This window comes from Ahaetulla prasina, chromosome 2 (genome assembly GCF_028640845.1).
Source record: "Ahaetulla prasina isolate Xishuangbanna chromosome 2, ASM2864084v1, whole genome shotgun sequence".
Classification (NCBI taxonomy): domain Eukaryota; kingdom Metazoa; phylum Chordata; class Lepidosauria; order Squamata; family Colubridae; genus Ahaetulla; species Ahaetulla prasina.
The window spans coordinates 231,266,513-231,282,958 of record NC_080540.1 but is presented as its reverse complement, the minus strand read 5'-3'; the positions used below and the strand labels follow the sequence as shown (position 1 = coordinate 231,282,958).

At 38.8% G+C, this 16,446-nt stretch overlaps 1 protein-coding gene across 2 annotated transcripts in view; it reads right to left on the bottom strand.

Moving 5' to 3' along the window:
• Positions 1–6,386: 6,386 nt before the first annotated feature.
• LOC131191569 (cytochrome P450 1A1-like) overlaps positions 6,387–16,446 on the bottom strand; it is a 79,125-nt gene continuing 69,065 nt past the window's right edge. For both annotated transcript variants that reach the window (XM_058169833.1, XM_058169834.1), the window contains 5 exons: positions 15,793–15,916; positions 10,157–10,246; positions 9,383–9,503; positions 8,816–8,902; positions 6,387–7,374 (listed from right to left, as the gene is read on the bottom strand). In XM_058169833.1, coding sequence (XP_058025816.1) covers positions 7,092–7,374; positions 8,816–8,902; positions 9,383–9,503; positions 10,157–10,246; positions 15,793–15,916 — 705 coding nt within the window. In that variant the 3' untranslated portion in view covers positions 6,387–7,091. The remainder of the gene's footprint in view (positions 7,375–8,815; positions 8,903–9,382; positions 9,504–10,156; positions 10,247–15,792; positions 15,917–16,446) is intronic.

Below are 16,446 nucleotides of genomic sequence, written 5' to 3'. Positions count from 1 at the left end.
ATTTGTTGGGGCAGGCTTCATAATCTATATGAATGTATTTATTTATCTATTTGCTTGCTTTAAATAAAATTTATAGGCCTCCCAACTCATAGCAACTCTAGATAGCATGTAATCAGTTGAATGATTGTCTTGCCTTGACATGAACAAATATAATAAACTTTAGAATGCCCAATGATCAATTAAATGACAAGAAAAATTAATGAATGTCCTTGTTTTATTTTACATTTAATTTAACATGAATATATATCTCTACATCAATTACTTAAAACAGTTCATAGTCAGCCAAATAATAACACTTTACTTTTTACTTTCACTTTCACTTCACTTTTGACAATTTTGAAATTGAACCAGCAATAGTCCATTAAATCAATAGTCAATTCTCACGCTTAGAAACTCATAATTCACTCAAAACATCTCCTACTGGGCACCTTTCAGTTTTTGTCAATGTCCCCTTGCTTTCCCACCCCATGCGATAGTGTTCGCTCTCACACACACACTTTTTAAAGCTTTGAAAAATAAGAGCATTGCTGCTTTTTTTCTATGAAGCTAGTTGTTGTCGTGTCCCACTCCTCCGCTGACGGCCGGGTCAGGGAAATCCGAATCAGGTGTGCCTCTGCAGCTCTGCCAAAGTCCTAGCAAAGTCCTCAAGGCAGGCAGGAGACCAGCAAGTGACTTCAGCAAGATATGTTTAGACTTTGCCTGACTCAGAGAATGCGCAATTTGGGCGTTCTCCTGGATGAGCGGCTGTCTTTGAAGACCACTTGACGGCCGTCTCCAGGAGAGCTTTCCACCAGGTTCGCCTGGTGCGCCAGTGCGCCTTTCTAGACCGGGATGCCTTGTGCACAGTCACTCACGCCCTTGTGACGTCTCGTCTGGACTACTGCAATGCTCTCTACATGGGGCTCCCTTGAGGGGCATCCGGAGGCTACAGTTAGTCCAGAATGCAGCGCGGGTGATTGAGGAGCCTCGTGGCTCCCAGTGACACCTATCCTGCGCCGGCTGCACTGGCTACCTGTGGCCTTCCGGTGCGCTTCAAGGTGTTGGTGAATGTCTTTAAAGCGCTCCATGGCATAGGGCCGGGATACTTACGGGACCGCCTGCTGCTACCGAATACCTCTCACCGACCGTGCGCTCTCACAGAGGGGCTCCTCAGGGTGCCATCGGCGCGACAGTGTCGTCTGGCGACACCCAGGGAAGGGCCTTCTCTGTGGGGCTCCGCCTCTGGAACGAACTCCCCAGGACTTCGTCAACTTCCGGACCTCCGAACCTTTCGCCGCGAGCTTAAAACCTATTTATTCATCTGCGCTGGACTGGGGTAGTGTTTTAATGTGTTTTAATGGGTTTTAATGGGTTTTTAGTTCCAAATTTTAATTCTGGCCAATTTTAATAAGTTTTTTAATTGTATTTTTAATCTGTATTTATAGTATTGTATTTTTATTCGGCTGTGAACCGCCCTGAGTCCTTCGGGAGAAGGGCGGTATACAAATGTAAATAATAAATAAATAAATAAATAAATAAATAAATGACAAGAAAAATTAATGAATGTCCTTGTTTTATTTTACATTTAATTTAACATGAATATATATCTCTACATCAATTACTTAAAACAGTTCATAGTCAGCCAAATAATAACACACTTTACTTTTTACTTTCACTTTCACTTCACTTTTGACAATTTTGAAATTGAACCAGCAATAGTCCATTAAATCAATAGTCAATTCTCACGCTTAGAAACTCATAATTCACTCAAAACATCTCCTACTGGGCACCTTTCAGTTTTTGTCAATGTCCCCTTGCTTTCCCACCCCATGCGATAGTGTTCGCTCTCACACACACACTTTTTAAAGCTTTGAAAAATAAGAGCATTGCTGCTTTTTTTCTATGAAGCTAGTTGTTGTCGTGTCCCACTCCTCCGCTGACGGCCGGGTCAGGGAAATCCGAATCAGGTGTGCCTCTGCAGCTCTGCCAAAGTCCTAGCAAAGTCCTCAAGGCAGGCAGGAGACCAGCAAGTGACCTCAGCAAGATATGTTTAGACTTTGCCTGACTCAGAGAATGCCAGAAAGCAGATCCTTTATATAGGCCATGGGGTGTGGCTCCATGACTCAGCACTTATCCAGGCCTGCCCCTCCCTTCCTTCTGTTGCCTCCGCCTATCAAGTCTTCTGATGCGAGGGTCACTCCAGTCTGCAGCTGTTGGCAATTGACCTCCCTCAGGTTCACATGCTGTGGAGGAGGGGGAGGGGTCTAGTTGCTCCGTTTGCCTGGGCATGGAGCCAGGACTGGGGGCTGGGGGCGCTTCTTCTTCCTCGGCCTGTCTGGGCATGGAGCCAGGGCTGGGGCCTGGAGGTATTTCTTCTTCTTCAGCCTGTCTGGGCATGGAGCCAGGGCTGGGACCGGGAGGCATACTAGAACATTCCTCCGTGTTCGGAAGCAGATAAGAAGACCCCGGCTGAGGTGAGATTGGACGAGACACAACAGTTGTTCCTTGCTACAAAGTTTCCATGGGCCTAAAGAGGAATGTAGAGTGAAAGAACAAGCTGATGCCTCTGGCTTTACAATAATTATCAGAGCAATGATAGAAACATGAAAGGTCTTTGTAGTGCCAAGGAGAACATATGGGAAGGGGAAAGCTGAAGGTCTCCATGTGTGCAAACATCTGGGAAAGCAACAGAAAGTCATGAGAACTACTGAGAACGGAACAAGGCCTAAAAGGAAAAATCAGATATGGTACACTGAAGAAGTCAACCAGTGATGCTGACCTTCTCTGCATGGATTGGAAGGGTAAGAAACATGGGGGGAAACCCAACCAAATCTTGTGGAGGCCAAGGTCCAGATTGAGCATGAGCCCAACCCTTTATCAACCATTGGAATCCAGAATGGTGGCTTAAGAAACAGCTGGAAACAACATGGGAAAGAAGTAGCTTCAGTTACAACACAACTGTCCTAAAAGGCACTAAAATCCCTGCAGTGTTTCAAGTCAAAAGCTACCAGTATCTGGTTAAAAAGTCTAGAAAATGCCAGACATCAACCCAAGCAGCCAAGTCTGGACTCAAGCTAGAACTCAAGTTAAGGTAAAGAGGACCTTAGTTTCTCTGCACTCCTCAGCTGGGAGATGGTTAAGCCCTGATAATTCATGTTGTTGTGAATAATTCAAGGCTGCCTGTAAAAAAAGAAGACTGGGAGGGAGGAACAGGAGAAAATTAGTTTGTGAAAAATTGCAGGATTATGATACAGAGATCATAAGAAGCCCGTTGAATAAGATACATATTGAAGAGGAACTTGCTGTAGGTAAATCTGTAGTCACCTATAATAGGAGAACAGAAGGCTAAACCCATAGAAAATCCATAAGAGAAGATGCAAGTATTATAGGGAGAAAATACTGAAACGATAAATGGATAAATGAATACCCTCAAATAAAGTGATGTTTTTCTACAATAATTTTTCCCTTTAGTCTTCGTTTTTTGTTGGTGGTCCACACCATTTCCCTGTGCACAATCTTGGATGCTGGTGGTGGCAGTGAATATTGTTTGTATCCATACATTTTATTTTTCTTTTCTTTTGTAGCTGTATTCTACCAGTGGCATTTATGCATACAATGGATGGAAATAGATATCAATAATAACTTGAGGGCTATCTTCAAACTATCTCAAGATTTTTCCAAAGTCGCTGACTGCATACTTCCATTGGAATTTAGTCTTCCTGTGTCTCTGCAGTTCTGTATATCCTACATAAATCTCATATATCCCAGGAGCAATCATTATCCACCACTTTACGGTTAAATTGGTTTGACTCATTCGTCCCTTCTCCAAAATCTGGGATTTTTTATTTGATCTGGATTCAATCTGGGTTGCTAACAACCGTGAATCATTCCTCATCTTCAAATTGGCTTTCGCTCTGGAAAATGTTTGTATGCTTACCCACTTCAGTTTGTTTGCTTTATATTTTACTTATTTCGTACTGCTCAGAGCAATCGGTTAGCTGGAACAGAACTTTACTTTTATATACACAGTGCTCTAGATTTGGCAGTGCTGTTTTAAAAAGTGACCACTCCAAAATGTAAAGCTTTGAACAAATAATACACTAAATGCATAAATGAAGAAAAAAAGTAGCACATGTGTCTAAATATACTTAAAATTTGCATTAGGAAAGTATGCCAAAAATGTATTTTCATGCAAACCTACGATTTAAAAAAATCTGATTTGAAAATGGCATGAGGAATAATAAGAAACTTGAAAGCAAGATTGGCCAATTCATCAATCCATGACTATGGACACTTCAATTGTTTCAGTTTGGAAACTTTTGGACCTGTGATCCCAGCTCTGCAACATCACTGGAAACTGAGTTAATGAATATCCAAAGCAAAGTTCAAACTACTTTTAAGCCATTGCAGCTTTATTTTCCCATTGGGGAGATCCTTCATTTGTCAACTTTCCTACCAACTTTCAATTTTTTTTCTAGCAAATGTTACTTTATGCTGAAGCAAAGGAGAACCTGATAAAATGGCCAATTTAATTCCTGCTGATTCTTTAAGGTAATGTTTAACTAAAGGCTTTAGACCTGATTCTAAATGACCAGCAATGAAATTGGCCATTTTGTCAGGTTCTCTTTTTCGTCAGCATAAGACCAGCAAACTAAGAAAACATCTAGCTTTTAAGTTTACATTTTGTTTCTTGTTAAGACTTTGTAGGATTATGTCTTTTAGTGTTCATCTCCTTGACAGATCTCAGGCGCAAACGTATGACACAATGACTGGGAAATAAAGTTCATTAGATTTGATGAACTTTCAGGTTAATGTACATAGGGCTATTCTGCAGATCTGCTACATGGAAATCCCCTTCACTTAATTGTTTTAACATAACATAACAACAGAGTTGGAAGGGACCTTGGAGGCCTTCTAGTCCAACCCCCTGTCCAGGCAGGAAACCCTACACCATCTCAGTCAGATGGTTATCCAACATTTTCTTAAAAATTTCCAGTGTTGGAGCATTCACAACTTCTGCAGGCAAGTCGTTCCACTTATTAATTGTTCTAACTGTCAGGAAATTTCTCCTTAGTTCTAAGTTGCTTCTTTCTTTGATCAGTTTCCACCCATTGCTTCTTGTTCTACCCTCAGGTGCTTTGGAGAACAGCCCGACTCCCTCTTCTTTGTGGCAGCCCCTGAGATATTGGAACACAGCTATCATGTCTCCCCTAGTCCTTCTTTTTATTAAACTAGACATACCCAGTTCCTGCAACCGTTCTTCATATGTTTTAGCCTCCAGTCCCCTAATCATCTTTGTTGCTCTTCTCTGCACTCTTTCTAGAGTCTCAACATCTTTTTGAGTTGAATGCAGTATTCCAAGTGTGGCCTTACCAAGGCATTATAAAGTGGTACTAACACTTCACGTGATCTTGATTCTATCCCTCTTTTTATGCAGCCCAGAACTGCGTTGGCTTTTTTAGCAGCTGCTGCACACTGCTGGCTCAGATCTAAACGATTATCCACTAGGACTCCAAGATCCCTCTCACAGGGATCTTATTATTGAGCAAGGTACCACATATAAGGTACCGGTGCATTTTGTTTTTTTGGCCTAAATGTAGAACCTTACTTTTTTCACTGTTGAATTTCATTTTGTTAGATGGCACTCAATGTTCAAGTCTGTCAAGATCTTTCTGTAACTTGAGCCTATCTTCTGGAGTGTTGGCTATTCCTGCCAGCTTGGTGTCATCTGCAAATTTGACGAGTTCCCCATCTATCCCCTCGTCCAAGTCATTGATGAAGATGTTGAAGAGTACTGGGCCTAAAACAGAGCGTTGGGGTACTCCACTGCGTACTTCCCTCCATGTGGATGTAGTTCCATTGAGGACTACACATTGAGTGCGGTTGATCAGCCAGTTACGAATCCATCTGGTGGTGGTGCTGTCTAACCCACATTTTTCTACTTTATCTAGTAGTAGGTTATGGTCTACTAGACGTAGACCATAACCTACTTTAACCTACTATAGTTTTAAGAATACGTCTTTTAGACAGACGTATTCTTAAAACTATATTATGCCCTGCCTTGCAAGAGTTACACTGGAGTTCATTTTGATTTGCAAGGGAGATAGGCCATTATAAAACATGCAAAAGATCCACTTATTGCAGTTAGCCCACAAATTGCTTGATACAGGTAGTCCTCGACTTACAATAGTTCGTTTAGTGACCATTCAAAGTTACAATAGCCCTGAAAAAGTGACTTATGAACGTTTTTCACATGATCACTGCAATATCCCTAGGATCAGTGGTGGGATTCAGCCGGTTCGGCAGGTTCAGGCGAATCGGTAGTTAAATTGCTGGCTGGCCCCTCCCCTACCACCCCTTTCAGGAGTCCACACGCACTACATTTTGGTTCCCAGGTAAGTGCAAGGAAGCCTACTAAATGGGGCAGTGCACACACCCCTCACAGCCTGTTTTTGCTCCCAGTAGGCTTCAGGGAGGCCTACTAAGCCCAAACTGGGGGGTGAGGGGCAGTGCATCCTCCTCACAGCCTGTTTTGCTCCCAGGGGAGTGCAGGAGGCCAAGTGGTGCCTGTCACATCCCCTTGCCATGACCACCCTGGCCACAACCACCCAGCTGGTCTTTAGGGCAGAGAACTGGTTGTTAAATTATTTGAATCCCACCACTGCCTAGGACCACATGATCACAATTCAGATGCTTGGCAACCAACTCATATTTCTATCGGTTGCAGTGTCTTGGGGGGTCACGTGATCACCTTGTGCAACTTTCTGACAAGCAAAGTCAACAGGACCGCCAGACTGAACTTAACAACTGTAATGTTTCACTTAACAAATGCGTTGAGAAAGGTTGCAAAATGTGGGGGGGACTCACTTAACAAATGTCTCACTTAGCAAAAGACATTTTGGGCTCAATTGTGGTTGTTAAGCTGAGGAGTCTTTTTGAAGTTGATTTCCTTCAGACATACTGGACACTTATTTCTATTAGAGAGATGGAAGTTGGCATCCAACACATTTGAAAAAATATATAACTTGGAAACACCAGCTTTGCATTACATTATTTCAGACAATTATTTCGTGATGAAAGAAAGCTGCTGCTGCTTCATACTCTTCTTCAAGTCAAACCCGCTGTGACACACACATTCTATAGGGCTTAGGTGTCATAGAAAGTCCATATACTGGTGTTATATCTAGCTGTTCTTCAGGTAGTTTCTCCAATCTCAGCTGCTGTAAGATAGTAGTGAGGATAACAAAGATCTCATTACGGGCTACTTCTTCTCCCAAACATTTTCGGAGCCCCATTCCAAAGATCAGAACTTTTTCAACCAAGTTCTTGTTGAGTTCACCATTTTCAATCAAAAATCTCTGTGGTTTAAATACGTCAGGGTCTATCCACAGGTTTCTGGAAGAAATAAATGGGTGTAGAAATAAAAAGAGGAAAACTAAAATATGATAAAAATGGAAAGAGTTCATACAGTCCACCAGCATATTTCAATTCATTTCAAAAATTAAATCCACCAGCCATCTATATCACTTGACCATTATCTGAGAAAAAGAAATGCAACACCCTCGTGATTCTCTATCAGGAGAGAAATGATAAAATGTACAAGACTATGTCATAAACAATACTGTGATTTATGAATTTGTATTCTAGCTCAAGTACATAATTGTGGCTCTAGCTCAATTTACATAACGTCATCTTGTGTTCATCTTTAGTGAGTATGAAAGGTCTTGCTGGGAGGAGAACTAAACAGCATTACTACCAAAGGAGACAATACATAAATCCACACTTCCTAACTTAATGCCTAACATATGAAGCTAGGGGAAAGGGTGGTCTAAATCAGGGCTCTCCAACCTTGGCAACTTTAAGACTTGTGTACTTCAACTCCCAGAATTCCTCAGCCAGCTGGCTGAGGAACTCTGGGAGTTGAAGTACACAAGTCTTAAAGTTGCCAGGGTTGGAGAGCCCTGGTCTAAATGATCTCTAAAAATCAACCATCACAGAACTGAATGAGAGTGGTCTAGCCACAACTTCAAGGGTCATCTAAAAGCCTTTGAACATGGCTTTCTATTTGCAGAGCTTGAGTTTTTCCAGAGTTTTCCTCCCTACAATTTCTTCCTCATATAGAAAAGGGACATTGAATTCTTCAGGAAAATAAATGTTTTTAAAAGAATTGCGTAAAGGAGCTTCAAAAGATGAATGTATCTGTACTCCAATGGGTTAAAGAATAATCTGAGAAAATATATTTGGTATGCTTTAAGGTGGGGTGAATTTGATTTCGGTGAAAAAGCTATGAAGTTGTGGAGAAAAAAAATATGCATTGCAATTTACTGAGTAAATGTCATCATCTGCAATTTAATACAAATATCTATACAGCCATCCACCGGGGCGCCAGATGTACTACCCTTGGGACATCTTGTAATTACTAATATCAGACTGTCCACACATGAAGCTCAGGCAGTAGCTAAAAGTGGGTCATGAAGTCTTCAGAATTGTTTCAAGTTATAGTCATTTCCTGCAAGTATAGGATCCATTCTTTTGTCCAAATCAACAAGTGTTGATTCCTTTGGTTGCTACAGGAATTGGTTGTCTAAGTCTGATATTGTGGGCTGAGAGTGAGTGAGTGAGTGAGTGAGTGGGCCAAAGTCACCTAACCAGTTTTCATGACTAAGGCAGGATTAGAATTTATAGTCTCCTGATTTCTACCCTAATACCTTAATCACTAGACCAAACTGGCTCTCAATACATTTGTAGTATAATAGTAATATAAGGCGGTGAAAGCACAGTAACAAATCTAATGTCATTATTGCTATTGGTATTATTATCTTCTTCTAATACTTACTCATCATGATTAACTTGATACATATTAATGAAGATACAGGTATTTTGTGGAATATAATACCCATTGAGAACAGTGTCTTTGGTAGTACTAGAAAATATTAAAAACAAAACAGCATTTAGTCCAACATGGTGACCCTGGATTAGCACAATCATTTAACATTATTCCACAGTGTTTTCAAACATGTGAACAAAATAGCCTTGCATAAATGTAGGAAGACATGTATTTTCCCACTGGAGGTAACGTCCTAGTATTGTAATCCACCCAGTTTCTGTAGCAGTGACATGGATGGCATCTAAATGTAATTATTTAATTAATATCTCATTTTGTAAAGCATTTATTGAAATAAAAATGGTAGCATCTTTCTCTCCTTGCCATGGTTATTGCATTCTGTAAAAATTGAATAATAGCAAATATTTTTCATCTGGCATCTCCTTTCCTTTCTTTGGCAATATAAAATCTCACATTATAGGGGACTTTTGTGTCAATGCCATGTAGACGATCAAATTACAGTACTAGCAGAAGCTGCCTACAATATAAACAAACCCATTCCTCAATTCTCCTTCTCACCAATGAGGTATAGTGAATGGAATAAAAGAACTGTGTCTGAAGACTTCATTGATGAAAGCTTCTGTATAATGCAAGTCTTTTCGGTCTTCAAACTTCGGAGGCTTTACTCCAATCTTTCCATCTTTAAAGAATATATAAAACAGAACTTATTTAACACAAACTATTTCATAACTGCAATTTTCAAGCTTTATATTACAATGGAACTGGATTTGATATATCAGTTCGGCAAAGGGGGTGGCCATTATTCCCATTAAGTCAGAGCAGTGGTGGGTTTCAGCAGGTTCTGACCAATTCTGGAGAACTGGCAGCAGAAATTTTGAGTAGTTCGGAGAACTGGTAGTAAAAATTCTGACTGACCCCGCCCGCATCTATTCTTTGCCTCCTGAGTCCCAGCTGATCAGGAGGAAATGGGGATTTTGGAGTAACCTTCCCCTGGATTGGGGTGGGAATGGAGATTTTACAGTATCCTTCCCCTGTCACGCCCACCAAGCCATGCCATGCCCACCAAGCCACACCCACAGAACCAGTAGTAAAAAAAATGTAAAGCCACCATTGAGTCTGAGTATGTAATTGTAGTGATTGATACAAGTGGTATGTTGCAAATTATGTCATTTGCAAGTTGAGATCATTACCGAAATGGAACTATTATCTGCATCTTTTTGCAAGCTGAAATTGCTCCAAAAACTTGCTCTGTTGGTGTTGAAATTCATTTAATGGAAGCCTAGTAAACTATGGTTTCACAGCATGTTATTTTAAATAACACAAAAGCTTTACCAATTTCTTCTTGAATTTTCATCTGAATTTCTGGGTTGTTTATCAGGTACAGAAAAATCCATTGCAAACATGATGAGAGTGTACCGAAACCTGGAAAAGAAATGAAGCAACGTTAGAATTGCAGCAACATTAGAACTTAGTACCTGAAACCTGGGCACATGTACATTAATTGTGTTGGATATGTTCACTGTGTTGAGTTATTTGTAAAAATAATAATGCGGATACAAATAAATAAATAAAGTAATTAAAAGATATCTAAAAACCTGGAGGACAGATACCGTATGAAACTGATTTTTCCAAATCAGAAATCTATTATTATTTTTTCTAAGTCAAGTTTTTATTTATTTATTTATATATAAATATTTGGAATACAGTGTATTGTCTGGGCATTTCATTTTACAGAAGGAAAAAAGAAAAAGTAACAGATATACTGATAGTAGTAGTAGTAGTAGTAGTAGTAGTAGTAGTAGTAGTAGTAATAATAATATTAATAATAATAATAATATTAATAATAATAATAATACTGATAGTAATAATAATAATAATAATAATATTCTAACCATATTTATAATTATATTAGCTTATTTATGATCCTTTCGGCTCACTGGAGAAGAGCCTAATGCTGGGAAAGATTGAGGGCAAAAGAAGAAGGGGACGACAGAGAACGAGGTGGCCCGATGGAGTCACTGAAGCAGTAGGCATGAGTTTAAATGGACTCCAGAGGATGGTAGAAGACAGGAAGGCCTGGAGGAACGTTGTCCATGGGGACGCGATGGGTCGGACATGACTTCGCAACTAACAACAACAAAATTTATGATCCTATTAATTATATTAGCATACTTATAAACAACACTCATATTTTATTTACACATAACAATGCTCTTTCTTCATCTAATTTCTACCTCTTATCTCTAACCATTGATGAAATCTATTCCACGTTAAATAATACACTGTATCTCCTTTATCTTTTATTTTCAATGTCTATCTATCCATCTCTTCCCAGTCCAATATTTTCACAATTATATTTTCATCTGGTGGGATGTTCACATTTTTCCAGTATTGTGCAAATACAATTCTCACTGCTCTCAATACATGTAGCATTAAGTATATAGTTCCTTTGTCATAGCTTTCTGGTATTATACTAACAAAAATATTTTTGGCTTTAAATCTATATGCTGCTTAATCACCTTTTCCAACCATGTATGTATTTTCGTCCAATATTTTTTTGCTTTCATACATATCCACCACATATGATAATAACTACCTGGAGTCTGATTACATTTCCAACATTTGGCGGACATGTTGTTAAACATTTTTGCTAACCTTACCGGTGGCAAATGCCACCTATAAAAGATTTTATAAAGATTTTCCTTATATGCAATAGCCATTGTCAGTTTGTAATTTCTATCCCAAAGTTTTTGCCATTTATCTAGTTCTACAGTGTAGCCAAAGTTTTTTGCCATATTATCATTGTTTCTTTAACTTGTTCATATTCCATTTTAAAGCTTAGTAGGTAACTGTATAATTTTCTTATCAGTTTTTCATCTGTCCCTAATAATATCTTATCAAGTGTTGCTTGTTCTTTATAGAAACTCCATTGCAAACATGATGAGAGTGTACCGAAACCTGGAAAAGAAATGAAGCAACATTAGAATTGCAGCAACATTAGAACTTTGTACCTGAAACCTGGGCACAGAAGCTTATAACTGACATGTACATTAATTGTGTTGGATATGTTCACTGTGTTGAGTTATTTGTAAAAATAATAATGCGGATACAAATAAATAAATAAAGTAATTAAAAGATATCTAAAAACCTGGAGGACAGATATCAGTATGAAACTGATTTTCCAAATCAGAAATCTATTATTATTTTTCTAAGTCAAGTTTTATTTATTTATTTATATATAAATATTTGGAATACAGTGTATTGTCTGGGCATTTCATTTTACAGAAGGAAAAAAGAAAAAGTAACAGATATACTGATAGTAGTAGTAGTAGTAGTAGTAGTAGTAGTAGTAGTAGTAGTAATAATAATATTAATAATAATAATAATAATATTAATAATAATAATAATAATAATAATAATAATAATAATAATAATAATCATCTAACCATATTTATAATTATATTAGTTTATTTATGATCCTTTCGGCTCACTGGAGAAGAGCCTAATGCTGGGAAAGATTGAGGGCAAAAGAAGAATGGGACGACAGAGAACGAGGTGGCTCGATGGAGTCACTGAAGCAGTAGGCATGAGTTTAAATGGACTCCAGAGGATGGTAGAAGACAGGAAGGCCTTGAGGAATGTTGTCCATGGGGTCGCGATGGGTCGGACATGACTTCGCAACTAACAACAAAATTTATGATCCTATTAATTATATTAGCATACTTATAAACAACACTCATATTTTATTTACACATAACAATGCTCTTTCTTCATCTAATTTCTACCTCTTATCTCTAACCATTGATGAAATCTATTCCACGTTAAATAATACACTGTATCTCCTTTATCTTTTATTTTCAATGTCTATCTATCCATCTCTTCCCAGTCCAATATTTTCAGAATTATATTTTCATCTGGTGGGATGTTCACATTTTTCCAGTATTGTGCAAATACAATTCTCACTGCTCTCAATACATGTAGCATTAAGTATATAGTTCCTTTGTCATAGCTTTCTGGTATTATACTAACAAAAATATTTTTGGCTTTAAATCTATATGCTGCTTAATCACCTTTTCCAAGCATGTATGTATTTTCGTCCAATATTTTTTTGCTTTCATACATGTCCACCACATATGATAATAACTACCTGGAGTCTGATTATATTTCCAACATTTGGCGGACATGTTGTTAAACATTTTTGCTAATCTTACAGGTGGTAAATGCCACCTATAAAAGATTTTATAAAGATTTTCCTTATATGCAATAGCCATTGTCAGTTTGTAATTTCTATCCCAAAGTTTTTGCCATTTATCTAGTTCTACAGTGTAGCCAAAGTTTTTTGCCATATTATCATTGTTTCTTTAACTTGTTCATATTCCATTTTAAAGCTTAATAGGTAACTGTATAATTTTCTTATCAGTTTTTCATCTGTCCCTAATAATATCTTATCAAGTGTTGCTTGTTCTTTATAGAAATTCCATTTTTTCACATCTTTCTCGTATCTCGATTGTATTTGCAAGTGTGGCCACCATGCTGAATCCACCCCTTGGTTTTGTAGTTCCTGTCTGGTTTTAAGTTCTCCTTTCTCACTTAAAATGTCTTTATAGGATACATTTTTTTCCAAGTTAACAACATTTGGATGTATCAATAGAAATCTATTATTTTTGATAGATCACTTTTGCAGTTTAGCTAACAGTCAATATTTCAACATGGGACAGAGTCGTATGCATTAATAAAAATTGCCTAGAAATCATACAAATACCGTATTTTTTGGAGTATAAGACGCACCTTAGTTTTTGGGGAGGAAAATAAGAAAAAAGCTGATTGGCAGATGGATTGGCCTCCCAGAATACCCCCCGTCAGCTGTTTTCAGAGGTGAATTTTAGCAACAGGTTCCTTGGTTGTGAGCTGTGTGCCTTGCTTTTTTTTTTTTTTTGCTTTTTTTTCTGCCTCTGAAAGCCTCCAAAACAGAACTTCAGGAAAAAAGGCTCCGAAGCTCTGTTTGGGAGCTTCTTTTCTGAAGCTTCTTTCAGCCTCTGAAACCTCCGTTTGAGAAGCGGGGTGGGGCTACATTCGGAGTATAAACACACCCAGATTTTCACCCTCTTTTTTGGGGGAAAAAGGTGCGTCTTATACTCCAAAAATTGAATAGTATCATTCATTCACTCTTGAGTTCCCAGGTCTGTCCATGACCTTGGCTGGTACTGCAAAATTAAAACAAGATGGTAGAAAACAACCATAGAAATAAAAATATTGATCATTCAAGTAGCAAAACCTACATTACTCACAACTTCTAGCATCCCACCCATAACAAGGCCTGAAACAAAGGCCATTTTTAAAAGAGCATTTAAAGATGAACAAGGTGGGAGCCGTGGGGATCTTTGTGGGGAAAATTGTTTCAAAGGGAAGGTCCCCGTCTCTCCCAACAGACAAGATCTGTCATCTGCGATCCACTAGGTAACATGACTTAATTGAATGGACCTGCTTCTAGTCCACACAATTGGAATAAATAATTAAATAATGATAATTGGAGACAGAGTGGTCTTCAGAGACTTAGTTCATATGCTACGTAGACAGGACCCTGGGTTTTATAAGTAATGATCAGCACCAGTATATAACATCTCTTGCATTTCTCTGATAAGAATACCTCTGCATTCCTCTACAAGTCCCTAACCAGACTCTTACAACCTCCAGAGTTGGGGAAAGGCCTGGAAACCACTCCTTAATTGCCCCAGATTTGAGATATAACTAGGAGTCATTAGCATATTAATGATTCCTGACCCCGAACTGATGGTTGACCGTCCTAGTGCTCTCATACAGATGTTGAACAAAAGAGGAGGGTGTGTCAGACCTGCCAGACCTTAAGCCTCTGAACAGAAATGATCCTTGGATCCATTTGTTGACAAAGGTATAGTTTATTAGAGGCCAAGTGTATTGCAGTATTGCAAACCAAGAACTGAGAATTGTGCACCAAAATCCCTAAATCCTACTTTTTCCCTCCCTTAACTCTCTCATTGTCCACCCCATTGTAACCAATCAGGTTCAAGCAAGATGTTTTCAAAATGCTTAATCCAAACTTGGGTTTGGTATGTGGCTCCCTCCTTCTTCCAGCTGGCTGACCTTGAGGCCGTGTCTTGAGGAGACTTCCCCTCTTCATTCCCCCTCCCCATAGTTCATGGCAGCCTGTCACTACATAGCAGCAAAACACAAACAAGCATAAGGTGGCAGCTGACAGGGTGTCAAATTCTTAGATTTTCAAGATTCCTTGAAAATTAGAAGACTCCAGCCTCCCTCCAACAAATGCTAATTGGTCCAGTCAAGGTGTCTGACATACAGCCATGCTTGGTTATCTGGGAAGAACTTGACCCTGTAATTCCTGAGAAAGTAAACAGGACCCTGGGTACTGTGTATCTGGCCACCTTAGAAGAATCCGGTCCCTTCCAGTTTGTGAAGGCTGCTGGGAAGTGATATGTGTTTGGGACAGTAGCCTTTTAGGTAGTTTTTCCGTTGGCCTTTAAAGAGGTGGTGATATGTTCCCTCCTCAAAAGATCATTGATAAACCTTAACATATTGGACAAACAACCTTTTTGGAAGGTTGCTGAAAATGTGATTGGGTTGTGGTTTACAGATGTTCCTGGAGGAAGTGGATTATCTGGATTCTTTTCCATTAGGTGTCAATTGGGACCCAGAATATAGTCAATTGGGACCCAGAATGCAGACAGCATTAGTTACACTTGATGTGCTATCATCCTTGTTCTTGATGTCACAAAAACTCATAGTTCAGTCATTCTTCATTTGAATTTCATCACTCTGAAATTGTTGCTCTGTTGCTTGCTAAACCCAGCAACAAGAATTGGTGTGTGGGTGTGGGTGTCCCCTTATAATTCTTTTACATCTTCTCTGTCGAAAAGATTATCACACCAAAGGACACCTTAACTTAAAGTATTGGGTGAGGGAATAATACTTACCAGCTCCAAAGATGTCATTGACAGTAATTATTATTTTTTCATTTGATAAGGTTACAATTTTCTCATCTGCTTTTCTTTCATTGCTAACATTAATTAAGGCATCGGTGATGTCTCTGAGAACATTCTAAAGGAAGCAAACAAAAGATAAGATGCCATTTTCATCTAAAGTTCTCACACTATACACTCTATAAGCTGTAATTTGCTTAATTCTATATTGAGAGAATTTACGTTATTTTTCCTATAAGCCAAGTATAGGCCTTTAGAATATACTAAGAGAAGTTCTTTGGGGGGAAAAACCAATATAATACAAAACAAATTGATCAAGAGCCATGAAGAGTTAAGGGCTAAGAAAAGGTAAGCTAAGAACATAGAGGTAGTCCTTGTTTACTGATGACTCATTTGGTGATCATTCTAATTGACAACAGGGAGATTTATGATTGGTCCTTATAGTTGCAGCCATCACTGTGTCCCCGTAGACACATGATTGCTATTTGAGCACTGGGCAACTAGCCGGCAATTACAATGATCAGAGCATCCTGTGATCATATGATCATCACTTGCAACCCTCACTGCCAGTTTCTGACAAGCAAAGTCAATAGGGAAGCCAACCAGAGATCACAAATCAGATGACATGCTTAATAAAGGACTTGATTA